The 27,632-nt window shown below is 43.3% G+C and overlaps 2 protein-coding genes across 4 annotated transcripts in view; one reads left to right on the forward strand and one right to left on the reverse strand.

Moving 5' to 3' along the window:
• FANCM (FA complementation group M) overlaps nucleotides 1–9,383 on the forward strand; it is a 152,731-nt gene extending 143,348 nt beyond the window's left edge. For both annotated transcript variants that reach the window (XM_045015213.1, XM_045015212.1), the window contains exons 19-23: nucleotides 1,814–1,920; nucleotides 3,210–3,782; nucleotides 4,636–5,020; nucleotides 7,122–7,413; nucleotides 8,825–9,383. In XM_045015213.1, the coding sequence (XP_044871148.1) occupies nucleotides 1,814–1,920; nucleotides 3,210–3,782; nucleotides 4,636–5,020; nucleotides 7,122–7,413; nucleotides 8,825–8,960 (1,493 nt within the window). In that variant the 3' untranslated portion in view covers nucleotides 8,961–9,383. The remainder of the gene's footprint in view (nucleotides 1–1,813; nucleotides 1,921–3,209; nucleotides 3,783–4,635; nucleotides 5,021–7,121; nucleotides 7,414–8,824) is intronic.
• Nucleotides 9,384–13,747: 4,364 nt separating this feature from the next.
• The window catches only part of MIS18BP1 (MIS18 binding protein 1), a 36,500-nt gene continuing 22,615 nt past the window's right edge, over nucleotides 13,748–27,632 (reverse strand). For both annotated transcript variants that reach the window (XM_045012373.1, XM_045012372.1), the window contains exons 11-16: nucleotides 26,951–27,120; nucleotides 24,649–24,797; nucleotides 20,074–20,219; nucleotides 17,029–17,113; nucleotides 14,532–14,592; nucleotides 13,748–14,305 (exon numbers count right to left, since the gene is read on the reverse strand). In XM_045012373.1, the coding sequence (XP_044868308.1) occupies nucleotides 14,208–14,305; nucleotides 14,532–14,592; nucleotides 17,029–17,113; nucleotides 20,074–20,219; nucleotides 24,649–24,797; nucleotides 26,951–27,120 (709 nt within the window). In that variant the 3' untranslated portion in view covers nucleotides 13,748–14,207. The remainder of the gene's footprint in view (nucleotides 14,306–14,531; nucleotides 14,593–17,028; nucleotides 17,114–20,073; nucleotides 20,220–24,648; nucleotides 24,798–26,950; nucleotides 27,121–27,632) is intronic.

The raw sequence follows: 27,632 nt of genomic DNA on the forward strand, positions 1-27,632 counted from the left end.
ATCACTTTCCTCTCCTCGAAGTGCTTCAGAATTAATTCTTTGAGGACCTTCTCCATGATTTTTCCATTGACTGAGGTGAGGCTGACTGGCCTGTAGTTCCCCGGATCCTCCTCCTTCCCTTTTTTAAAGATGAGCACTACATTAGCCTTTTTCCAGTCATCCGGGACCTCCCCTGATTGCCATGAATTTTCAAAGATAATGGCCAATGGCTCTGCAATCACATCCGCCACCTCCTTTAGCACCCTCGGATGCAGCACATCCGGCCCCATGGACTTGTGCTCGTCCAGCTTTTCTAAATAGTCCTGAACCACTTCTTTCTCCAGAGAGAGCTGATCACCTCCTCCCCATGCTGTGCTGCCCAGTGAAGTAGACTGGAAGCTGACCTTGTAATCGCAATGAAGTGAGTGATTACTCCAATAGATTACTGTCTGAGTTTTGTTCCCCCAAGGAATAGATCTAGCAGATGGCCTGTAAAATCTATTCTGCTTTCTATTCTGAATTATTCTTTTAGCAATAAGGATGCATTTTAATACACTATGCCAGACTTGCATCTGTTTCATTCCCCACTTTCTGCTCCCCAGTTCTGAATGGTCCTATATAAGGGGATGAGGGAGGAAGTAAGTGTGAGATTTGCGGAATATCGGCCAGCAAAATGTTGGAAATCACCAGCTTTGGAAACAAACATTTCATGTAGGGAGGTGGGAAGAAATTGATGCTAATGGAGGGTGTCATGTTCAGGTTAAATAATTAGGTGCTCTGAGTCTGGAAAGCTAATTTAATCTTTGAGGGAGGGATGTAGGAGAGTGGATTCATCTTCACTTTGGTTTGATAGATTCTTAAAGGCGGTTACTGAGGAGTTTTCTCCTGCAGCTCAGGTCTCAGTTGTTCCCTGTTTATATTGGATTTCGATAATGCCATCCCTGTTTTCAGAGTGACCCATGAAGAGAAGAGAAATAAATTTGTTAGTCTCTAAGGTGCCACAAGGACTGCTTGTTGTTTTTGCTGATACAGACTAACACGGCTACCGCTCTGAAACTTGTCACTATGAAGAGATGATGGTTAGATCCATTTTCACAGAGACTTGCAGAGTGGAGAAGTGGATGGTTGGGATATTACAGATGCATGATGTCAGCCTTCTCTCTATTGGGAGCTATAATGAGCTTTATGAGGTCTGCCTATTGGAGAAATCTTATGGGACAAAAGAACGCGCCATACGGGGTCGGACCAATGGTCCATCTAGCCCAGTAGCCTGTCTTCCCACAATGGCAAATGCCAGGTTCTTCAGAGGGAATAAACAGAACAGGCAATCACTGAGTGATCCATTCCCAGTCATCCACTCCTAGCTTCTGGCAAACACAGACTAGGGACTAGGGACACCCGGAGCATAGGGTTGTATCCCTGACCATTCTGGCTAATAACCATTGATGGATCTGTCCTTCATGAACGTATCTACTTCTTTTTTGGATCCTTTTATAGTTTTGGCCTTCACAACATCCCCTGGCAACGAGTTCCACAGGTTGACTGTGTTGTGTGAGGAAGTACTTCCTTTTGTTTATTTTAAACCTGCTGCCTATTCATTTAATTGTGTGACTCCTAGTTCCAGTCCCCTATTTTGCCAAGAGCATGTGGGGATTTTGTGGGAGAATCTTGAGTCTTTATCAAGTCAGGAAAAATGTGAAGAGTTTGTTTTGGTATGGAATGTTACTTTGGGCAATACCTTTATGGAAATGTTTATTTTGTTGGTGGAAAACCATTGTGTAATTAAACCCTTAATAAAATGTTGTGTTTCTCTGTTTTCATAATTTTTATTCAGATTCTGAGATGGAAGGAGTTTATCTAAAATCTGTGCGTAGCCCAGCTCTTGGCAACAGGTATAAAATGGTGCACAAAGGATTCAATAGTATTGCAGTTTTCTCACAGGTATGAAGTGAAGTGACTCTGCTTTCCTCATGAAATGTAACATTTAAGACTGTGTTTCTATTTAATCTTTCATTAAGGTTTGTTTGCAACCCATTGGTCCTAAATAGTGAGTTCTAGCAAAATCCCAGTTTATGGTTTTATTATTCATTACAAAAGAGACCAAAATGCAACATTGATAGATGTGCATGCGTCTATACGTTTATACTACTCTCCTTTCTGTCAGAGAAAGGTCATTACCTCATCTGAAGTTAAATGGTTTGGTTTCCACTATATAGTCGTCTTTCATTTATTGAACAATGCAAAATGGACAATTGCATTAATTATTGCCGGTGGCCTCTTCAGAGTCAATATAGTACCTTACATTGCCCTCATCACTGCTGTAACTGAGCAGCTATATTAGATGACCAAGCTGATTTTATAGGTGGAAACTTAACTTTTTCCTATTCATAAATGAAAAATCAAACTAGCATGGTAATTCAGCTTGTCTCCTATACTTGCATGCAGATAAATTCCACAACGCACACAACACACACACAGACTGCACAATCTGTGCAGAAGCTACTTTTTTCTGAATCTGCAAAAGTTGTGGAGTAATGTAAACTGTGAAGCTTATGTTCCGAACTTGCCCGCATTCTGGAATTTAATTTTGCATTTCCCAAATCTTTGTGCATTGAGATGTGTTGTGCGGAGTAAATAGCTTGTTTTGAAAACACGTCTAGCAAAATGCCTATCTCATTATTGTAAAATCTGTTGTATAAGCCTAATGGAAGCAATTTTGCAGATGTTGTGGAATTTGCATTGTATACATAGTAGAATGTGGGTTGTGAGTCATCAGCATTGTTTCATGTAAAAAATTGTAGAATTTTGTCTTTTGGGTATAAGTTTAAGGTTCTAGAATGAATTAAATTACAAATATTTATTTTTTTATCATCTGAAATATTTAGCTACAACACATACTGAAAACTGAAATTAGGATTGCCTGTTTAAAATGCAGTCTAAGAACTATTAGCCAGTAAATCTCATTGAATTTTTCCTGCTATGTTACAGTCCTATTCACTATAAATATTTTCTAGCGACAAATGATGGGCCTGAGCCTGCAGTACTGGCACGTTTCCCACTTACTCCCTGGGGAATCACACACCTGTGGGGGCTGCAGGGTTGGCTACTGGAAATAGCTCAAATATTAGGTACCTGTTTTGCATTCAGCAGTTTGTATAAAACAGGGATAAATGAGCAAACCACTTACGTATAGTGCAAGGCCAAAGTGATCATGTTCTAATTCCTTCCAGATTCCTGAGCAAGATGAGGCCTACTTAGCAGATAGTTTCTGTGTTGAGGAGGTGGAAGACGAAAGTCTCAGGAAAAGTGACTCTAGTGAAGAAGAGGAAGCGTGTGTCAATTTTGACCTTGTAATGGATGAGCGCTCTGCTAGTGGAAGGAAACAATACTGCACTCGCCGCAGAGTAAAACTAAACCAGGCCAAGACAGAACAAAATTGTGCAGTTCCATTGACAAAGAAAAGGTCCCGAATTATTGTTCTTGATGATTCTAGTGGGGATGAAACAAATGTCAGTAATCAGAGGCCGGTAAAAACAGCTTCTCCCAGGACAGACTACAGCCATGCTCACTTACCCAAGTCATTGCTCTCAGACTCTCCTGGACAGCATAACACTCCTGCTGGAAAGAACCCTATTCTTCAGCCCAAGGAGAACAAGGATCAGAGACTAATTAACCTGAAGACTTCAGTGTCTGAAGTGCTAGACTTTCAGACAGAAAATAGGGGCAGAGGCAGGCTGCCTTCGCTGGCTATTGCCAGCGATGATTCTGAGAGAGGGGATGTGGATTTTCAGGCAAAACTCAAGGTACGTATTATTTCAAAGGCATAAGACTGCCACTTCACTTCACGTGTATTTATAGAGTGCCTTGCAAACTGGGGCCCCGACCCCGTCGATTAGCTACTTGTGCTGCTGTACATACAGGTAATAAGAATGGCTGTGAATCTGGTGCCATTCGAGAGAACGTTGAAGGAGCAGTGCAATGTAGTACTAAGTGGCCATATCCCCTTATCACTCACTAAGTGGAGCTTTGCTGCATACAGTCTGCATTTGATGGTCAATGTCAAGATGTTGGGAACTGACAGAATTTTCAGTTAAGTCATTGAGGGACATGATCACATTTCTGATCATGGGGAGCTTCAGATAGTTTGGGGTCTAATCAGGGTTCTGTTATAATTCCTACCTTTATAATTCCTGTAATAGGTTTGTACATTTGGTCCAAAATCAAACCCTAAAATTTGACTCCTAAATTCTTATGTAGGCATCCAAATAAAAGCGGCCTGGCTGTCAAAGGTGCTTGAGTACCTGCAGCACCGATGATGCCACTGGTATTGGTGAGTGCTGATTACTTTTAAAGTTCAGGCCACTCATCTGGTACCTAATACAGATTTGGGAGCCTAGCTTTAGACAGACAGATTTGAAAATGTTGACCTTGAAGCTTAAGTCTCTCCACTACAGAAAAGTTACAAATGAGATAAAAGTGAATTTCTCATTAAAAGATGCAACTGAATGATTTCTGAGAGAAAGCCAGAATGATCGTGAAACAAAACTTGATGTGGCTAAGTTTTTATATTTAAATCCATATTCTTAGGGAGTGCCATCCTTGTGCTCCATATTGCTATTACAAACGTGGTGTAGTATGTGCTTTTTATGTTTGCAGGTGGAAGGTTCTTCAAAAAACCACTGTGCAAACACTTCAGATACATGGTGCTCTGCTTCCAAGGGAAATTCTGCTGCTGCAACACCTATTTCAACTGGTCTTCTGGAGAGAAAAGCCTCCCTTTGTATTCTGGTCGACAGTCGTGAGATCTCCTCTGGATCGGAAATAATTTCCTCCCTAAAAGCAGTTCATGGAGTAAAGGTGCAGGTTTGCTCTCTCGGTGGCTGTGATTACATTGTGAGCAATCGAATGGCAGTGGAAAGGAGAACTCAGTCAGAACTGCTGAACAGTATGAACAGGAACAAAGTTACACAACGGATTCAGCATTTGCAGAGCATGTTCGAGAGGATATGTGTGATTGTGGAAAAGGACAGGATTAAAGCAGGTTAGCTAGTATTCACGCTGCTGCTGTGACTGGCAAAATTAATAATTACTGCATTGGCTTTATATACTACTGGAATCAGTGGAGATTTAAGAACATTTGTTTTAGAACTTATGTAAGCCAGAAACCTATCTCTACAAGCTGAGCAATATAATTTGCTGTATATTGAAAGGTTTTATAAATGGATGTAAAGTTATTTGCAAAATCAAACAGTGATCCCTATTTTATTTATTCCTAGCAATGCTAGTCCCTGAAACAGCCAAAAGCCAGCTATGCCCAGTGAGATGAAGGCAATTTACCTTCTCTTACTTGTTTAGCTGAAAATATTTTTTAAGTAGCGCTATAAAGGTAAACACCAATGTTCCTTCAAAACAGTATACTGTATATTTTTTTTAACTAAAGCTTACTTAGCATTAAGAAGACAACTTGTTCCATCAAAATTGCCATGTTGCTGCCAATAGACATTTAGTATCTAACAGATTATGTAGACAATGGCCTTGCTTTGAAATCAGTGAGAGAAGTAGGAGACTCTGTCCAGCAGTTGTAGGTATTGAATTATTGAAACCAAACATTTTTGTAAATGTAGCTTTGTTTTATGTGAAGTATAAATGCTTAAATCTGTAACCCCCAGTGCTCCTGATCCCTGCCCCATGTAACAAACTGGCAGAGGACTATGGGATTGATGCAAGCTTTGAACATAGACGCCGAGGGTGAAGTGCTTAAATTCTATATAGTCACAAATATAAGTGGCTTGACTTATTTAAAGCTGCCTCACTATCCCACTGCTGATGCTGTTGCACACATTGTTCATTCCTGTAGCATCCTGTCCACTTTCCCTCATTCCACTGTTTCCAAAATGCTGCTGCTCTCCTCCTTTTCCTTCCCCATTACTCATCCATGTTACTTATTTGCTCAAGTTTCTTCACTGGCTACTCATCTCTTACCACTTCGTGGTAAAGCACCTAGTCTCTACCTTCATGGCCCTATATAATCTCTCCATCTTTGGCTTTTTCTTCTCCTCCACTGCTTGCCCCTGGTCTCCTCCCAGTCTCTCATGTTACCTGCTCGTCATCTGTTTTGCATTTTCAGCCTAGCATTTTGTCATCTAGCCCTTGTATTTGGCACAGCTTCCTACTTCCTTTCTGCCACATTTTCTCTTTCCCTCTTCCAAGAAACCAGCCTTCTCCCCAATAATCTCTTTATGTGAGTAGATTTCCCTCATCTCATCGTCTTATATAGTGAGTTCTCTAAAACAGTCTTATTGTTTGTAAAGTAGCCTACAAAGTTCTGATCATGATTATTGATGTATATTCCTTTTTAAGTTTGAGTAGCAGCCGTGTTAGTCTGTATCCGCAAAAAGAACAGGAGGACTTGTGGCACCTTAGAGACTAACACATTTATTTCAGCATAAGCTTTTGTGGGCTACAGCTCACTTCTTCGGATGCCTAGAATGGAACACACAGACAGGAGATGTTTATACATATAGAGAAGATGAAAAGGTGGAAGTATGCATACCAACTGGAAGAGTCCAATCAATTGAGATGAGCTGTCATCAGCAGCAGAAAAAAAATAATAATTGAGATGACCCATAGAAGGTGTGAGGAGAACTTAACATAGGGAAATAGATTCAAGTTTTTTTGTTGCAAAAACAGACTCCAAAGAGAGACTGCTGAACTCGAATTAATATGCAAATTAGATACTATTAACTTAAGTTTAAACAGAGACGGGGAATGGTTGGGTCATTACACTAATTGAATCTATTTCCCTATGTTAAGTTCTCCTCACACCTTCTATGGGTCATCTCAATTATCACTTCAAAGGTTTTTTTTCTGCTGATGACAGCTCATCTCAGTTGATTGGACTCTTCCAGTTGGTATGCATTCTTCCACCTTTTCATCTTCTCTGTATGTATAAACATCTCCTGTCTGTGTGTTCCATTCTATGCATCCGAAGAAGTGGGCTGTAGCCCACGAAAGCTTATGCTGAAATAAATGTGTTAGTCCCTAAGGTGCCACAAGTCCTCCTTTTTAACAATCCCAGATTTAAAAAGAATTCAATCTCTCTGAAAACTCTGATTCTCAACTCTTCTATTTTAAATATGCAGGAGAGACTTCAAGATTATTCCAAAGGACCAAGTACTATGATGCCCTGCTCTCAGCTTTAATCCGGGCTGGAATCCGAATCCTTTTCAGCTCTTGCCAAGAGGAATCTGCCCATTTGCTGAAAGATCTGGCTCTGGTAGAACAGAGAAAGAATGTTGCTATTTGTGTGCCAACAGAAGTGAAAGGGGCCAAAGCAGCAGCTCTCCGGTTCTATCTGAGTATTCCCAACATCAGCTACTTAGCTGCACTGAACATGTGCCATGGCTTTGATTCTGTGAAGAAGATGGTTAACAGGTAATGGCAGGGTAGATTGCATTGCAAATACCTCAGGATTCATTTTACAGGGGAAAGTGAAGTTGGCAGGTGATCCTTTCACCTCCCTCTGTGCCCTTGCTTTTCATGCCACTTCCTTGACCCTCTCACACAGGATCTCTTGCCAGGGCAGGGATCATCTAGAGTGGCTTGGGGTAGCAATCTCTGCCACAGCACTGCTCATAATAAAGTTACTCTAACACAGCGTTTCTCAAATATACCGGGGCTTTTCTTGCAGCCACAGCCTCCTGGGCAGTGATGGGGCGGGGGAGAACGGTGACTCTTCTCCTAGGCCGCCAGCAGAGCTTGGGCCCTGCCCCCCTCTGGAGCCAGAAGTGCTGGAGGAGCAGGCAGTTGGTGTGAGTTCCCCACCTTCCTGGGGCTCAGGCTTCCGGCTTCAGCCCTGGGATGGGAGCAGACTCTGGTCCCTGGCCACAGGGCTTCAGCCCAGACCTGGGCTTCGGGCGCTGGCCCCAGGCTCCCACTGCCTCTCTACCCACCTCCCCATCCAGGGCTTAATTTGTCCCCCAGCATGCCAGGTCTGAGTAAATTTCCTGTGAAAAGTGATATTTGTAAATTAATATAATTTTTCACTGCCTCTCAGCTAGCTAGCAAACTGCTTCTGTGAAAAATGCTATTAACAGACATACAAATATCACTTCTCACTTACTAACTAGCAAGTCTGAAACAAAAAAGGAAACAAAAAAGCAAAAAAACAACAATAAAAGACAAGAACATGCAAAGCACCTTATTTTTTATTCTATTCTGTTTAGGTCCAGTAAAGAATTGTACATTATTTTGATTGAGTTTTAAAAAAAAAACAAACCCTTACATAAATAAATTACACTGATTTGGGGGTGTATCTATGCATATTTATTTGTTTTTCCTAAAGTTAAGTATTTTAGGAAAAAATTGTCAGAGCAGCCACCAATAAGTGTTGGTGGCCGTACTTTGAGGCTACCAAAAAATTTGTTGAGAACCCCCTGCCCTAACATGTGCTTTCCTTCCTTCCCTGCTGCCAGGTGTCTCCCCCCAGCACTTCTCTGTAGGCTCCCTGCTAATCTTCCCTCCCTTTCTAACCAATCAGTCTACCTCTGAAATGTGACATAAGCCCCCTTCCTCAGCCTGGCCTTTGCTCTCACCTCATTGTGTCCCAAGTTGTTCTCTGCTTTGGGCTGGCCTCATCTGATATGGGGGAGTTCCCTCAAGTCCCAGTGAGAGAATACTATGAAAAGTTCCCTGGCATCTCTGGTCCCTTACTTACCCCTACCAGATACATGTAGCAGATTGAACAAGCACCTGTTTCATTTGTCCCACTTGGCATTTCCCCTAGTGTGTGCTGGAACTCAGAGCAGCATCTGAAATATCCTCTTTTGTGTAATGTCTTTTACAGCTCCCCAAAGGACATAGCCACCGGTGCCCAAGTGAGTCAGCAGAAGGCTGAGGAGTTCTACCGCTATATCCATTCTGGCTTTGACTTGCAAATGCTGCCTGAAAAACTTCACACCAAAGGGAAGAGTAACACATAACAGCAACACACTGAGAGAGACACAAGTCTGGACTCTGGAACTTGAGGCAATTTATTTTTAAACAGTGCACTTTATTATTGTTACATATGATTCACTGTAAAATATGTAAATAAATCCTTGCACAAAAAGTATATTTCTTTATGGGGGAGAGGGGATGTTGAGTTGTGCTGCTGTGACAGAATGAGACAGTAAATATCTACGGTGTTGGTACTTGGGGGAAGCATTTGCTGGACCAGGCCCACTCTGGCCATCCCTCTTACAATAATTTTTGGAAGAGAAGATCTGTCTTGCATGGTAACCTATGTGGCTCTGTCCTCCACTAGTGGCTGGTCCATACACAGGAATGTATGAGTCTACTTCTGCCTTTGACTTACGGAAGAAGGCTTCTTTAACTTGGGCAGTAAAACTTCTTGTGTTTTGCGAGGGGCATCACATTACATGGGCCCCTTCACTACAGGAATGAGATGGTGACAAAGGTATTTCTTTATCCTTTTGTATAGCTAGATGTTACTTGAAAGGTGTTACTGTAAGTATGTATGCCAAGTATGGGCAGGGATCATGTCATTAAAACTTTCCCTGGCAGATGTCCATCACGTGGGCCAGCTGATCGTTGTGTAAAGATGCCAAAACGATTTCCAGAACCACCTGAATTCTCCCTGTCTCTTGCTAATAATATAAATAGCTTATTAGTACATCAGGGTTACAGCATTGTTATAGCTGAACTGGTTAATAGTGAAGCAAGGTTGTCAGCTGAGTGGTACCTGTGGTTCCTCTTGCCCAACGCATGTCGGATTAACATGCTGGTCATGAATTCTAGGTATTTGTCCACATAGAATGGTCTGGCACCACAGCTGGATGGTGGGATTCCACAGGTAGACTAAAGCTGGGGTCTTTGCTGGGTTATGGAAAAATATTAAGCTCCACACCAAACTGATCCTTCCACATCTAGTACACCTTCAAACTGAGTTCTCACGTCAGGAGTAAAAACTGTGGTATCCAATGGCTTTCCGCTCTTGAAACATTATTCAAATGCAGAAACATGATGTAAAAAGTGTCAGTATGCCGGTGCTGATCCATTTGTCATTTTGTTCTTTGGCAATGTGTATCTAGGACCATTCGATGTAATGCTACACACCAGCAGGGCCAGTGTTTTCTGGCAACGAAAACAGAATATTTTTGGATATGTATTATGTTCATACAAAAAAATGCTAGAGGCAGCTATGCTGGAGAGGCGGGGGACAGATGCTGGGCACAGGCCTCTGTCCTAGAGCCAGCTGTGTGCAGGGGAAGGGCACAGGAGTACAGGCAGGGCAGAGGGGTGAGGTGCTGTGGGCGCTGCTGAGAGCAGGTGCAAGCACCATTCACTCCGCAGCATAGTGAGAGAGCTCAGCATCCTGCTGCCAAGTGCCCTACCCACCCAGGGGAAGCTCTGTCGGTCAGGTGTCTCTGGGCAAAAATCTGGAGGAGGGTGGGAGGGAATGTGACCCTGCATGCTCCACCCACTCTGACTTGCAATCCCAGAAATGAAAAATCATTTTGGAAAACATTAGCCCTAAGACCAGGGAACTATGCTCAGTATGTTGCTGCCACCTTGTGGAAATTGGGGGGGGGAATCTATTAGTAGATGTCTTCCCTTGCTTAATATTAGAAATCTTTATCTTTACCCGTCTTCCTAAGAAAGATACTACTAATTATATCTCAGTGAAAGCCTTCCTGTTTCTTTTCCACAGCAACCATAGTTAGCTTTCAGAAAGATGTGTATGGATTTTAAGTTAAGCAACAAAAGTAGAAATTCTTGCTCATAAGTGATTATTTCTAACAGATAGTATTGAAGACTCGGTTGGCCTTTCTACACCCCATTTGTTCATCCCACGCCCTGCTAGGCTGCAGAACAAGTTATAGTGAAGTGTGATTAACAGGGGAGGTCTCCATAAGCACTGTGGTTTGAATCTAGTTCTCATATCCTAGATCTGATGTTTACTTACCTTACACTGATTCATGTTTAAATTTTAGAAAATGGCTCGACCCCATTACAGTAAAGTTTCCTGGTAGGTTCTTTTGAAGTGGCATAGCTTATTGTTAGGGGTCTACCAAATTCATGCTCCAATTTGGTCAATTTCACGATCATAGGATTTGTAAATATAATGATTTGATATTTAAATCTGAAATTTCATGGTGGTGTAACCGTAGGGGTCCTGACCCACAGGGTTTGCAGGGGAGGGGAGGCACAAGGTGATTGGAAGGGGGACGGTATTGCCAACCTTACTTTTGCTGCCTTCAGAGCTGGGTGGCCAGAGAGCAGCAGCAGCTGCTGGATGGGAGCCCAGCTCTGAGGGCTGTGCCACCACCAGCAGCACAGAAGTAAGGATGGTATTGCTAGTAGGTCTGTCAAGTGATTCATTAATCAATCATGATTAATCACTCTGTTAAACAGAACAGAATACCATTTATTTAAATATTTTTGGATGTTTTTTTTTTCCCAAAAGGGAGGGATAGCTCAGTGGTTTGAGCATTGGCCTGCTAAACCCAGGGTTGTGAGTTCAATCCTTGAGGAGGCTACTTAGGGATCTGGGGCAAAAATTGGTCCTGCTAGTGAAGGCAGGGGGCTGAACTCAATGACCTTTTGAGGTCCCTTCCAGTTCTAGGAGATTGGTATATCTCCAATTATTACCTTAAATATATTGACGTAAGTTACAATACAGAATGCAAAGGGGGGGGGAGGAGAGTGTGCTAAATCAAGAGGAAAGATGGTGGTGAGCCCTAAACCCATATTTGGGTGCCCAGAGCATATTTAACAGTGGTTCAAAGTCAAGCTGGAAGGGCATAATTGAGTGGGGTCCCACCCAGATCAGTTCTGGGTTTGTTTCTGTTCAATATCTTCTGCAGTGATTTAGATAATGGCATGGAGAGTACACTTCAAGTTTGCAGACCATATCAAGCTGGGAGGGGTTGCAAGTGCTTTGGAGGGTAGGATTAAAATTTGAAATGGTCTGAAGTAAATAGGATGAAATTCAATAAGGACAAATGCCAAGTACTGCACTTAAGAATGAACAATCAGTTGCACACATACAAAATGGGAAATGACTGCCTAGGAGGGAGTACTGTGGAAAGGGATCTGGAGGTCATAGTAGATCACAAGCTAAATGTGATCTGCATCATGCTGTTGCAGACAAGCAAACATCATTCTGGGATTTATTAGTAGGAGTGTTGTAAGCAAGACACAAGAAGTGTCTCAACCCAAAGAGAGCCTCTAATTACCAAAGCAATGGACAGGCTTCCTTACAGCAACCTGATTCCTGCAGCAGCCACAGCTACCTCCTCAATTTGTTCCATTGTTAACTAAAATCTCTCCCTGTCCCAGCGCGTGCCTGACTTTTCTATTCCTATTGGTATCTTTCACCCCTATGCCTCACCATCTTCATCAGCATGCTCTCTAGTTAATCAGGCAATAATCCAGGAAGTGAGTAAAGTAAAGTTTTGAGTTATGCTAATTTAAGTACTTCACAAAATTTTAAGTTTAAGATGTTTGTTTTAACTCTACCATTTCTATTCATATTCTGTGAATTCCTAATGAACTTGCTCCATCAATTACCTAAAGTGAAATATTTTTTTCCAAACTGTGATTTAAGTTCTGTCCTACGTAACAGCTTTGTAAAAAGGTCTGCTGCTGGTGTGGGCACAAATGCAGCTCTAGGCAAGATCTCACTAATGGTGAAATTGGTTGATTCCACACCCCAGGATAGAGACACAACTAGCTACTCTCACCCACTTTCCTCAGCCAACATACCACAACCAAAACTAGACATCTGAGCCTCATATTGCTGAGATTAAAACAAGTTGAATTGCCTTTAGTTTGCCCTTCACTAGGGTATGCAGAAGCATCCCTCAGCCTATCAGAGTGTAGTGTAGAACAGACTTGCAGTCTGAGATCTGTCAGCAGTTGTATGAACGTGTGGGGCTTTAATCCCTGCTCTTTACCAGGGAGACTGGCACGGTCTACCTCCACCTCAGGAGGCAGAACAGAACTGGCTGATGCCTTCTCCTCGGGTGTGAGCAGGCCAGAGCTGTAAAGGATTTGAGAAGATTTCTACACCCAATAACCCTTCTCAAACAAGCACGGGAGTAGTGCCTTACCCAACACCATGTGAATCCAGCTAAACTCTTCAGTATGTATAACTCATCCCCAGCACATATAAACAGAGTCTAGCTTTATACAAAGCTAGGGGGATTAATCAAGGGTCAGAACATGCCCCCAAACTCCACCTATGGAAATAGCAGATCCCATGGAGGTGATAGCAAGGTTACACCACCAGGAGGTAGTCAGGACAAGGCCTATAGCTTACTTGGGGGGAGGGGGGCAGCTGCTAAGCAGGGAGGCATGCCCAACCTTCCCCCAATTCACCCTGCACTATTACAGACAAGTAACAGCTACACTCAGCTTGTAGCAGTTAGGGACACATTAAGGCTCACTAGGGTGAAAGTCTCCCTCCATGCTTCTAAGCAGTTCTGAGCATATAGCAACTAGGCAGAGAGATGCACCTGGTGTCAGGCCCTAGGTGTTGAAAAGTGGGATTTGTCTTTTCTTCAAGAAGCCTCATATACAGATCCTACATGGCCAGAGATCCCCACTCCCTCCTCCCCACAATTTAAAAAGGCTTTATAAAAAATTCCTACATACTATCTGAAGGGTATGGGTTTGCAACATTAAGCAGCTGGTAATTAACTGATTTTATATTTACACCTTTACATCATTTACTATAACAATGACATGATTATGAAACAGTTGATGTTTGAAAAGCATTGAGAAGAGTTATTTAATAAAAATACAGCTGTTTTCAATATAGGAAATAAAAAGGCCATTTCATTACAAACCCTATTGTAGGTTTATTACACTACCATTTCTAAAACATTATTTTTACCTTAAAATGAAAAAAACTTGATACTAATTGGTATTTTATAAATTCTCCCCACAAGAGGAAGTGAAGTGAGAGGTACACCCTGAACTGGGACAGACACTTTCAATTTACACAGAAGATCAAGTATTACTAACCACATCAATAGGTATGAATGAAACAAGACTCGAACATAATTGGACACCTTAAAACACTACAGGCCAAATTTCAGTGTGTGATAACCAAGTATGGGAGCACATGCTGAAAGGGCTGGCTGAAGTCTCTTGGAATATTTTGCCCTTTAATTCAGTAAAAGTTGCAGTAAGTGTAAACCAAGTCCATAGTTGTAAATAGTTTAAGTAGAAAAATAGGAATCTTCTTGCTCTTCTTCATCAGATGGCTCTGCTGCTTCACCTATGAACAGCTTCCCTATAACAGAGTCATTCACTGCACCTGCAACAAAGAAAGCATTGGGGGAAAAGGTTGACTGGAGTAGAAAAGCACTTAGATACAGCAAGTGCAAGCAGGAAGTGAATTGCTGCTGATTTTGCTCCAACAGAACAGCTTTTAGGGAGCAGACTATTGCACTCCTAGCTTGAAGATAGCAATCACCTTCCACTCAGTATCTCAAAGGATTAGGCCTGAAATGAGGAAAAGCAGCAAGGATAACAAAGCTCACCTTGATCAAAGGCAAATGTGGTGGGTCTTCCAGAGGTTGGAGTGGTAAACACAGTTCGAGCCTGATTTAAATGACAGGGGAAAAAGTTTACACAACTTTGTCCATTGTTGCATCAACTATAATGAAGATACTAGTTCACTATTAAAGGTAATAATTGGAGATATACCTATCTCCTAGAACTGGAAGGGACCTTGAAAGGTCATCGAGTCCAGCCCCCTGCCTTCACTAGCAGGACCAATTTTTGCCCCAGATCCCTAAGTGGCCTCCTCAAGGACTGAACTCGCAACCCTGGGTTTAGCAGGCCAATGCTCAAACCACTGAGCTATCCCTCCCCCTAATGCATTTGTGTGTGGTGTAGGGCCCTATTCAGTAGGTGGCCTCAGAGACCATCCACCAGATGGGGTCCTCCAGGCGAGACAGATGGGGGAACACCTACTTTGTGAAGCCCACCAGGGCTTTGGCGTGACCTAGGTACCAGGAAGCAGTTGATTTTGCACATGCCCACCGGTGGGTACTTAGGTGCCTGGGAATTTAGTACCTATGAGGTGAGGCAGCAGCTGAGCTTGGGTTTGGAGGAAGTTAGGCACATAGGGGTAGATTCACAAAGAAACCTAGGCATCGCGACCTGGAGCATCGCCACGCCTAACTGGGTAGGTACTTAGAAAATCATGGATTCACAAAGGGTGACTTTTGCACTCAGGCTCCTATGTGATGAGTGGAGGAAGCAGCAGCTGAGAATGGGATTCACAGAAATCAGCAGGCTAGATGGCTCCTTGCCCAAGCCAGGACATGGGAGATGCCAACACAAGGGGAGATATTAGGTACTAATCACCAAGTGGTCTGAGTCCGAGAACCGCCAAAGATGCAGAAATCCCAACAAAGTCAATGTAAGAGGTGAGCGCTCAGCACCACATAATGTCAGGGCACTATCAAGTGCTATTTGAAGAGAACTGTGTTAACATGAGCTAGGATCCTTTTAGTTCACACCCATAGCATCAATATAGGGGAGTTACAGCTTAGCACTTTGGTGCAGACTACTGTTCACACCACCATAGTTCACACTGGGCAGTGTGGATTTAGCCCTAGCAGGATTTAGCAGGGCTTAAGTCCAGGCTACAAGGAGGCACTTCCTTGGGCTTCAAATACTCTGATGGCATTAGGCACTTTATTTTTATAGTAAGAGGAGCTCCCTCAACTTTTATCCCAGTGGTTAGGGTACTTACCTGGGTGGTGGGAGACCTCTGGTTCAAATTTCTCCCACTTCCTTTACAACAGGGAGCAGGATTTGAACTGAGATTACCACCTCTCAGGTGAGTGCCCCAGACCACTAGTACTGATGGGCCTGACCTTAGGCACCCAGGTTTGAGAACTTTGGCCAATGCAGCAAAATGGCCTCACAGTGAATTTTTCAGTTGGTCAGACACGTGCAAAAGATGAAGCGTTGATCTGGTAAAAAACTTGCTGTCCTTTTTTCATGAAGAACTCTACTTTATATTAGAAAAACATCATTAGACTGGGAGACTGGACCTTCCCAGGTGAGTGCTCTAACCACCAGACTACTCCATCACTAATGCGTTCTCTCTCTGGCCCCATAACTCATTATTTAAACCATAGTGCAACAGCGTCAACAGGAGGGACTGAAGGAGCCCCACATCAGAATAGCTCATAGCTCAACAGTTAAGAGCAAATGTCAGAGCTGGCAGATCCCAGCTCAAAACCCTCCTACATCCAGGTGAGAATCATGATCACGGGGCTAAGAGTTTTGAAGGAGGCCTTCTCCTGTTGTCAGCTTGCCTAGAAGGGTCTGATTCAGTAAGGGAGCTTATCAGACAGGGCCCTGGAGGCTAGTTAGGTGTTTATCTGCCACCTTTTCCTAGTCTGTGCATCACTCCGAGCCTCAGGCAGCTGAATGCCTGACCTGGCCACCCGCAGTTCTCAGTGGCCATGGTTCGCCGTTCCCAGCCAATGGGAGCTGCGGGGAGCTGCGGGAAGCAGCAGCCAGCATGTCCCTGTGGCCCACGCCGCTTCCCACAGCCCCCATTGGCCAGGAATGGCAAACCACAGCCACTGGGAGCTGTGGACGGTCAATGTAAACAAATGGCCTCGCGGCCCACCAGCGGATTACCCCGACGGGCAGCAGGTTGCCCACCACTGACCTACAGGGCTAGGCAGCAGCTGATCACATGTTCTGAGGAGCTACATTTTGGACTTTGGGATTTTGGACCTAAAGTGCTAGTTAGGTTCCTAGATGCCTTTGTGGATCTAGCTCCTAGTGTTTGTGCATTCAGTCGTGACAGAGAATTGCCATTTTCTCCAACATACAGTTTTGAGGACTGGGAGCTTTTACTATAACAAGTAGGTCTCTAATCACAACTTTGCAATTGTGGGGTTTTTCTGATTCCATTCAGCAGCAGGAACAGAGCACAGGAACTCATGGCTACATACTCCATGCTAGCATTACTAGTTTTCAGTTCAAATTACAGGAAAAAAACATTACCGATTTCTTCTTGATGTTGTCCCAGGTACCCTTCTTGCCTTGTGTGTTCTTTTGCATTCTAAACACATACTTATCATAATCATGCCTGTAAATACAAACAGTTCCGTCAGTACTACTGGGGTATCTAGTCTGTAGATTCCAGTTGGTACAATTACAGCCATTATAAATTAGTTACCCCTTAAAGCAGAAAGGTAACTGAACCATTTTAAAGAAAAATGGATAACATCTTTAGTCTTATTTTTTAAAAATCCAGCACTATACTTCAGTGCATGAATTGTACAATAAACTTTATAGTAACATATAGGCAGAATGTGCAACAGCTCTCTGAAGTGAGATCCCAGTGAAACAGTCAGCATCCTTTAAAAATATAGTGCTTATCCCTTCCATTCAGAAGTTAGCACTCGCTAAGCTTAACAACCAAGAACCTGCTTTTTCCTCAATCAAACCCTGAAGTGAAGCCTTTTGTATCAGCCACAGTAGTTAGGAATTCTACTTCAGGACTTCTAGGAGCTACTGAGGGTTCTCAACCAGCTTTGGCCAGGTCTATACTACAAACTTTTGCTGGTATAATAGTGGTGGTTAGGGATGCAGTTCTTTAGGACATTTTTATACCAGCAAAAAGCCCTGCTGTAAACTGTGTAGATGCAGTTATACTCCCAAAAAAGTTTCTTTCATAGATCATAAGGCCAGAACTGTGATCTTCTCAACTGGTCTCCGTGCATAACAGAAGCCATAGAATTTCCCTGCAATAATTCCTGTCTGAACTAAAGCAGATCTTTTAGAAACACATCCAATCTTGATTTAAAAATTGCCAGTGATGGAGACTCCACCACAACCTTTAATAAGTTGTTCCAGTCGCTACTTACACTCACTGTGAAGAGGGGGAAAAAAAATTCTGAATTTGTTTAAGCTTTAACTTCCAGACCATGGAACTTTTCCCAGTATAAGCTGCATCTCCCACGAAGGGGTTTGCCAGTAGAGCTATCCCAGCTAACCTTTTCCTAAAGTGCTCTGGGGTGGCAGGTACTGTGCTACCATCTAAGCCTTATCCACCAGTTCTCATGATTATCTTATATATGTAATGGATAAAGAGGAAACATCAAAGAGCTGATGACAACTCAAACCCCATTTTTACCTTAAAAAGAAAAACCACATACACACACTGAACTCCACGCATGAATGAAGTGAAAGGCACTCAGATACACTGGCAGCGGACTACTAACAAAAACCCCCAAGACAGATACAACAAACCCTACACTGCTTCACATTTTCCACACTTAGGGCATGGCTACCCTTGCAGATGTAGAGCGCTGAGAGTTAAACTTGCCTTCGGAGAGCGCAGTAGGGAAAGCGCTGCAGTCTGCCCACACTGACAGCTTCACGCACACTGGCTTGGCCACATTTGTGGCACTTGCAGCAGCATTGGGTGCGGTGCATTATGGGCAGCTATCCCAGCATGCAAGTGACTGCAATGTGCTTTTCAAATGGGATGGGGGTGGAGTGTGACAGGGAGTGTGTTGTGTGTATGTGGGGGGGGAGAGAGTAGGGTTTTGGGGGGCTGAGAGCACGTGAGCATGCTGTCTTGTAAGTTCAGACAGCAGCAGACCCTGCCCCCCCCACCTCTCTCTCACACAGCATTTCACACTAATGGCTTGCATGCCCGCAGTCAGAAACTGAGCTTTGAAAGGGCATTTCCGCATTCCTACGGGAGTTGAAAACAATGACAAGAGTGGCCACTTGACTTAAGGGGATTATGGGACGTTTCCGGAGGCTGTTCAGAGCACAGTAACCCAACATCTCGTTCATACTGACGCCCAGGCGTTGTAGCCAAGGCACAGCAAATGTTATTCCACTTGCTGAGGTGGAGAACCAGCAGCGCTGTAGCCGTGGAGTCAGAGCGCTCTATGTGCCTTGCCAGTGTGGACAGGGAGTGAGCTAGGGCGCTCGGGGCTGCTTTATTGTGCACTAACTCGCAAGCCCTCAAGATGCTTTTTTTTTGCACTTTCTAATTTCCCATTTGGTATAAAGAAATCTGTTTTGGAACTAAAGCTAAAAATACTTGAAGGGATACAAGTGAAGTGCTGTATTTGGCCCTTAAATCATCTTTAAATGCTAACACATTGTCCCTGTTTTTCCTTTTTGCAAATTGCCTAAACACAACACTCATGGCTCCCCCTTCCAAACATTCAGTTGCAAGCAACTGAAAATGACACAAGTTAACTTCTGAACCAAATTTCTTCAGATTTTTTGAAGAAATACCACTGCCAGCACCAAAACCCTGCTAAATATGAAGCTCAATCACTAATCTTAAGAGTGAAAAAGGACAATCAATTCTGTAATTTCTTAGATGTTTATTTTCAAGTTCACATAGTTCAAATAGCATGAGCAATTTTGTTAAACATCTCTCTCTCTGTCCAACCAAAAATTCACAGGAATGCAGGATTTCCTATGCAGGAGCCTAGTCTGCATGCAAAACCAATATCCCAACTCCAACAACTGCCCGTTACTGATGTTTCAGAGGAAGGCCAAAAAAAACCAACCCCACACCAAAAAGAGAGAAATATAACAATGTACCTGAACAACGTCAAATGACAATTAAACACAGCAGGAACGTTCTGTTGTGTCCTTACAGAATCTTTCAAATGCTGGGTTTTTATTTAAGATATAAACTCTTGAGATTCACCTCTAACACTTCCTGGACCTCAATTCTGAAGCATGGAGACTGTTTTGCTATGTCTTAATTAAACGTTGTAATTTTGCATTTCCTTAAGGCTGACACATTCTGAATCCCAGGTGCCATCCAAGCCAGCTTCAAAATATTAAATTTCTTAAAAGTTTACTCGTTGGTTGTAAAGTTTAAACACCTGTACAACAATAAACGCAATTTATATGAAAAAGGTAGAGCCTGAACAGTGGAGATAATGCCCATCAGAACCTGCTCCCTGCTGTACAACTAAGGAAGCAAAATCGATTCCTTTTAAGTAGAAAAACAACTGAGAAACTCTTTGTGGCATTACACAATGAACAGCTGTTTGTAGCTCTTACCTGTTGATAGATCCCAGCATGCCAGGGCTAATGTGATCACACTGAGGGGTTTTTACCAAGGGGAAGACAGCTGAGGAAGGTGTGATTGGATTGCTGTCCATAAGCTGGAAGACATCATCATCTTGGCTTTCCCGGAATGTTGGGAGCTACAAGAAAAATCACATAATCATCCTCATCAATGAACTAGCACTTTTAGAAACCTGTTCATCTACGACAGTGAATTAAAGATGCACCTTACTTATTCTGCTTTCCCCTCTTTGGTCTCTGCGTAAGGAGCACAGACTGGAAATAGCCAGCAGCCAAATCCTTCTTCATCTGCACAGCAAAAGCCACAGCACTTTTTTTTGTTTTAGCAGACACCAAGAATATTGGACTGGGTTTTGAGAGTGAGATGGGAAGAGATTTAAAAGTGGCCTTAAGATTTTATTTAGCAACTTTCAAGATATTTCAATCCATATTAAGTTTTCCTTGCCACAAGATGGATTTGGTTTTTAAATAAGCCTCAATTCAGCCTCCTTTTATACATGCACAATTTTACACGTGCACGTTTTAAAAACTAATGGCTGCTGTCAGGGTTATGCTTGTTAAGTCTGTCTGTACACACGAGACAAGGCTTGAAAAGCATGCATGCAGGTGTATGTACACGCAAAGGGAACACCCACCTTTAAAAAAAAATAATCAGACCACACAACTGTGGAATTTTTCCATCACCAACAACTGCTAGTCACACAGAAAATTAACCATCACTTGGATCTCACTTACAGAATAAAAATCCTAACTGTAACTACACCTCCAGACAGTTTTATTACCTGCCTCATTTTAGATTTATAAAAGAAACTTCCCTTCATATTCAACTTGTCTTCAAACAAGCACTAAAACAACATCTCTCAGAACAGTCTCTGAGCCATAGCCAGGTCTGGAAGTGAATTGAAAGGGACCTAACATGTCCTGACAGGGAAAGTATTGCTAGATTTCATGTCACTTCCTCTTCAAATTTGCCCAAGAAAGTCAGATTAGAGTAGTCGCTGGGAAAACCATTACCATCAAGGTTCTTGAAGACAGTGCACCAGGATTTATTTGAGGGTCTATGTGACAAGAGGAGGTTGGGGAAATGAACCTGGTGACATTGCTAACCATAGCTTAAAGGAGCCTATTCTAGCTATTTCTTAGATACTTCTTTGGAAGTTCAAGTCTCTGCAGTACTTTCGATTGAAGGCCAGACGCTTGCAGTCAAAGCATGTCTAGGAGCACATATCCCAGGGGCAACTGATTTTACTGCTGCACTATGGGTGTCAAAGGCAGGCCTTATGCGATGCTTAGTAAAGACAGTCTTTAAAATTTCTTACGCCTCTCTTCAGGAAGAGAACTGAAGCCGTGGTGAACCTTCAGTTGCAGTGAGGTAAAGACAGTAGAGCCTTGCGAACCAATATATTTTCAGCTCAGAGTCTATAATTACAGCCTGGTGGCAAACTGCAATGCGATGAGTAAGACTTTCACTAGCCGATGTGTGAAGGAAAGACTCCATTTTTAGAGAGCTTCCCTGCAATTCCTATTCTTAGAAAGCAAATGGTTAATTTGGCTCTCAGTCCTGCAGGACAAGAAACCAGCTAGTATACTAGAGATTTAGAATGCATGCCCAGGACACAGCAACGTCACCTCTTCTGAGGAGTCCACATCTTCTGCTTGCACTTCAGCTTCCAAAGTTTGATGCCCATTAAGGGAATGTTATAAATAAGATCTTACCAAATCTTATCAGTTTCCCACTGTACTAACCTGTGAATCATAAAATATCAGGGTTGGAAGGGACCTCAGGAGATCATCTAGTCCAACCCCCTGCTCAAAGCAGGACCAATCCCCAACTAAATCATCCCAGCCAGGGCTGTGTCAAGCCTGACCTTAAAAACCTCTAAGGATGGAGATTCCACCACCTCCCTAGGTAACCCATTCCAGTGTTTCACCATCCTCCTAGTGAAAAAGTTTTTCCTAATATCCAAGTTAAACCTCCCCCACTGCAACTTGAGACCATTACTCCTTGTTCTGTCATCTGCCACCACTGAGAACAGTCTAGATCCATCCTCTTAGGAACCCCCTTCAGGTAGTTGAAAACAGCTATCAAATCCCCATCATTCGTCTCTTCTGCAGCCTAAATAATCCCAGCTCCCTCAGCCTCTCCTCATAAGTCATGTGCTCCAGCCCCCTAATCATTTTTGTTGCCCTCCGCTGGACTCTTTCCAAATTTTCCACATCCTTCTTGTAGTGTGGGGCCCAAAACTGGACACAGTACTCCAGATGAGGCCTCACCAATGCCGAATAGAGGGGAATGATCACATCCATCGATCCGCTGGCAATGCCCCTACTTATACAGCCCAAAATGCTGTTAGCCTTCTAGGCAACAAGGGCACACTGTTGACTCATATACAGCGTCTCGTCCACTGTAACTCCTAGGTCCTTTTCTGCAGAACTGCTGCCTAGCCATTCGGTCCCTAGTCTGTAGCAGTGCATGGGATTCTTCCATCCTAAGTGTAGGACTCTGCACTTGTCCTTGTTGAACCTCATCAGATTTCTTTTGGCCCAATCCTCTAATGTGTCTAGGTCCCTCTGTATCCTATCCCTAACCTCTAGTGTATCTACCACTCCTCCCAGTTTAGTGTCATCTGCAAACTTGCTGAGGGTGCAGTCCATGCCATCCTCCAGATCATTAATGAAGATATTGGACAAAACCAGCCCCAAGACCGACCCTTCGGGCACTTTGCTTGATACCGGCTGCCAACTAGACATGGAGCCATTGATCACTACCCCTTCAGCCCGATGATCTAGCCAGCTTTCTATCCACTGTGATAGACCCAGGCCAGCTGGGAACAGCAGAGTAGTAGTAGTAGAAGGGAGATATACTGGCCACTGGATAAGCAGTTTTCTGTTCCCTGAGTGACCAGAGCAGGGGCTGCTCCAGGATAATGAGAACACCTGACTCCAGTTAAGCTGCTAAGAGTCAGGTGAGGCAGTTAAGCACCTGACTCTAATTAAGACCCCTCTGATGCTATAAAAGGGTTCACTCCAGTCAGGCCAGGGGGAGCCAGGGAGCCAGAGGAGAGGAAGTGCGTGCGAGGAACTGGGAGCAAGAGGCGTGCAAGAAGCTGAGAGTGAGTAGGCATCCTGCTGGAGGACTGAAGTACAAGCGTTATCAGACATCAGGAGGAAGATCCAGTAGTGAGGATAAAGAAGGTGTTGTGAGGAGGCTATGGGGAAGTAGCCCAGGGAGTTGTAGCTGTTGCACAGCTGTACCAGGAGGCACTCTAGACAGCTGCAGTACACAGGGCCCTGGGCTGGAAGCTGGAGTAGAGGGCGGGCCCGGGTTCCCCCCCAAACCTCCCAACTCCTGATCAAACACAGGAGGAATTGACCTGGACTGTGGCTTCTACCAGAGGGGAAGGTCTCTGGGCTGTTTCCCGACCCACAGGGTGAATCTGTGAGGCGAGCAAATCCGCCAATAAGCGCAGGACCCACCAAGATAGAGGAGGAACTTTGTCACACATTCATCCAGCCCATACTACTTTAACTTTCTGGGAAGAATATTGTGGCACCACTATCACTTACTTGACGGAAAGGTAGACTGTTTCCATCATGCCTAGTAGCAAGTGGTTTTAATTCCAATCCTTTTTTGGGTTCTACTACAAAGTTAGGCATGCAAGTACACAAAACATATTACCACAAACAATATAAATACCCAGCAGTGTACCCAGAAAAAAGATATTGGGTAGGGGGCTTTCTCCCTATTCTCAAGCAACTTTTCATACAAGATGAACAAAGCAGGATTTAAAAAAAACGTGTGGGGGCAGAGGACAGTAGCTTGTTTTTTTTAAAATAAAAAGATTAGAAATTCAAGTCGTGTCAAACAATAATTCTCTAGTCTTCCAAGACGACCAAGGTAGACAAGTGGGCGAAAACTGATTGAAAGGATATTTATTGGGCTGTAAGCAGTTTGGCCTACACAATGAAATGGAATCGCTGCTGACAACAGCTGCAACTGAAGCTGGGCTAAACCTAATTTAGATGCAGGTGTGGGCAAGAAAAAATTCTGTCACTGGTTCTATTTTACACAGTGGACAACGCCTTTGAATTGTTGACATCTGTTTACTCAAATATGTAAGAAACACTTGGGAGAAAAGGTATTTGTTAAAATACTCAGTATGCCCCAGAATGTCTAGTGTGAGAACTGAGAGCTTTTAAGAGTTCTCCAGCAAAACCAGGAAGGACCACATTCAATATCCCCAATTTTCAAAGTTACCAGAAACAGTTTTTTGTGAGAGACTGACAGAGTGAGCATACACACATATTTCAGAATCTCTTTACACATCATAAAGCAACAAAAATTGGACACAAGTTTCTTTCCTTTGCCAGTCTCCTTTAATCTATTTACACTGGAGGTGCAAATTTTCAACACTCAGCTATAAGTGGTCAAAGATATAAGCCCCTTCTCCCAACACAAAGTCACTGACCTGTGATCCAAGAAATTGAATGGGCATATTTTTAAAATAGAAGATTTAATTTAATATATTTTTTAAATTACAGATTTACCTTTACTCTTCTATTCTGTAAGGGTGTTGCACTGAAAATATCATCGTGGTCATCCTTTGGCAAATGCTCCAGGAAGTCTCTCATCTGTTGTTTCCTTTTAAACGTTCCCACCTTAGCAGTTATCATTACCGGCTGTTTCTTATCTGAATCTGCCAACATATTACATTTGTTCAGAGTTATTGACTATGCTATTTGGTCTTGCAGATTATTAGTTATAGACAATACTGTTGTGATGCAAAATCCTCAGTCTTATGATCTTTGGCGTTTTCCTGCTCCCTGTACTTCTAGTTTCTATAGAATTTACACTTTTTTTTAAAAGTGTGTCTAGCCCTTATCTCAATTGGACGTTGACTCTGCAGCCTTGTGGCAGCATTGTAAACATCAACTTTTTAGCTATTTTATTGGTCATTTAAGCAGAAATATTCTGTGTTTGCATATCAGATATGAAAGATGTTAGGTTTCTGTTGTACAATCTGTGAGCTCAGGTGCCTTTGACTTCACTATGTCTCAGATCTTCTGTGCAATAGACTGAGCAGACCTGAGAGAGATTCAGCAGCTTCTGGAATGCTCATTTCAGAATTAACTTTGTACAATTCAACGAGGCTTCCACCCTCAGCAGATTTGAAGCCACTTAGTTCTCACAGCTGATAAATTACAGTTTGAGTATTTAACATTAAAGCTTCAGAACAGACATGGGGACTATCAAATGGGAGATGCTGTAATAGGTTGTGAAAGTATGTATGGAACAGCACACTACCACCTGGCAGATGCCTGCCAGGAGACCTCCGCGAGGGAGGCAGATGTGGATGCCTGTGCCCACACTGAGCGTGCCATAATGCCGGCAGGTGGCAGGGTGCTGGATGCCTATAACATTCACAGACGCAGCCCGAAACCCATTTTGAAATTCACTGGGATGAGAGGGCTTGGCCCTTGGAACAGTCAGCAACAGCCACAAACAGTCTGGGAGAGGCATGAAAGAAGCGAGTTCTGAGCAGATAGAAAGCCAGTGCACGGCGGACATCAAGGGAGTGAAGAGTCCTGTCTGCAGGACTGGAATGCAGCTCAGGATGGAAAACTGGAAGGTGAACAGATCAGTTGCGGTAGAACAATTCTGACATCACATTTGGGAGGAACTTGGGATGCAGTCATAAGGAAACCTTTTGTCCCTATGAAATTTTGGGGGGGGGGGTGTCAGCCATCATGGCTGCCAGTTTGATAACCCTCCTGGCCAATGTGATAGCCATGAGGAAGGTTACCTTCTTGGAGAGATGTGAGAGGGAGCATGTTGCCAGAGGTTTTGAAGGGAGGTTTGGGGAAGGTAGAGAGGGAAAGATTAAGGTCCCATAGATGCATAACTTTTAGTATCTGAGGGAAGCTATTGAGAAGGCCTCACATGAAGTGAACAGTGGTGGGGTGAGTGTAACAGTGTGTACATCCACAGGGGGGGAAGGAAGGCATTTAGTGCCTCCAGAAGGACCCCGACAGAGCTGAGGGCAAAACCTGACATTTTGAGCTCTAAGAGGTAATCCAGGAGGGCAGGGATGGATATGGCTGGGACTTGGGGGTATGTGGGCCACAGGTGTACCGGTACCAAGCCAGCAGCGTTGGGTCACACGCTAGGGGGTGAGATGCGTGGGCACAGGAGTCTGAGCTTCTCCTGGAAGCAGGGGAGAATGTCAGGTCCAGCTCAGAGAAACTGTTGGAGTCCGATGAAGCCTCCAGGAGTGGTGGAATCGTTGGTATAGGCCTGGAACTCACAGCTTGGAAATGCTGCTTTTGGAGCAGGGATGGGTTATCCACCAGAGTGGGTGGTTCGATTGTAACAAGCAGCGGAGAATGCAGGTCGAACAGTTTGAGATGCACCAATGGGAGAAAGGGTATGTCCTGGAGTATGAGGAATGTCCCTGTGAGCACCTGAGGTGGTTGGCTGACAGGTGTGATGATGATGGCACGGATGGTGCACAGCCTGGAGAGCGGTCCGGACGGGCAGCCTTACCTTCAGAATGAGGAAGTTTAGGCTGCTGCAAATGTTGTGCACCACCTCAATTCTCACTGGGCTAACACTACTATAGATTTATAGACAGCTGTTATTAGATTCTATTCAGCGGGGGCTGTACTGGATTAAATCCAATGTGCATGCTGAAAATGCATCACTATCAACTTACATACTACACATGCAATAATACCACTTCTGTGTAAGTTCACCTGCTTAGTGTGGACTGAATTAAAAAACAACTGCTTGAAAATCAGAAAAATGAAGAAATAGAAGAAACAAACATGATTTGGGCAGAAAGGCCAGTACCTTTTTGTCCTTTTTTATCTAATGCAGTCTTTGTGGCATGCTTTTTGGAACCTTTTGTCTGATGCTCTTCCATATATTTCTGCTGGCATTCTTCCGCAGATCGAGTACCCAAAGCCATTGCTACATCCAACCAAAAGCCATTCTTGTGTTTTGGAAAAGAAGCAACAGCCCTGTAAACAGAGCAAAAAATGTAATCTATAGCCAAAAGAAATTGGTTGAACTACGTGTTCATTCAAAAGTCAAACCTCTGATCATAAGACAGAATGAATCTAACATTTAAATTGTTAGGTTTAAAAAAAATTAAATCAAATTTTAAAAAAGACGAACTCCTTTTCTTAGGAATGTAGAAATTGCTAGACCAAACCAATGGTCCATCAAATCCAGAATCTTGCCTCCAACAGCTGGCAGTACCAGACATTTTGGAGGAAGGTGTAAAACCTTCATAACAGACAATCATGCAGTGACCTGTACATGGGTGGAGTTTCTTCCGAATCTCAGGCAGAGTAGTTTTTTATACACTAAAACCTGAATTTATTTGTTTTAAGGTTTTTTTTAATCCTAAAATAACTGTAGTCATTCTTATTATTCACAGAAGTGTCAAACCCTGCTCAGCTCTTGGCCTCATCACTGCCTTGTGGTAATAAGTACCACAAGTTAATTTCCCTGTACATTGTAAGTGTTA

The sequence above is a fragment of the Mauremys mutica genome, chromosome 4, assembly GCF_020497125.1.
Source record: "Mauremys mutica isolate MM-2020 ecotype Southern chromosome 4, ASM2049712v1, whole genome shotgun sequence".
NCBI classification, from domain to species: domain Eukaryota; kingdom Metazoa; phylum Chordata; order Testudines; family Geoemydidae; genus Mauremys; species Mauremys mutica.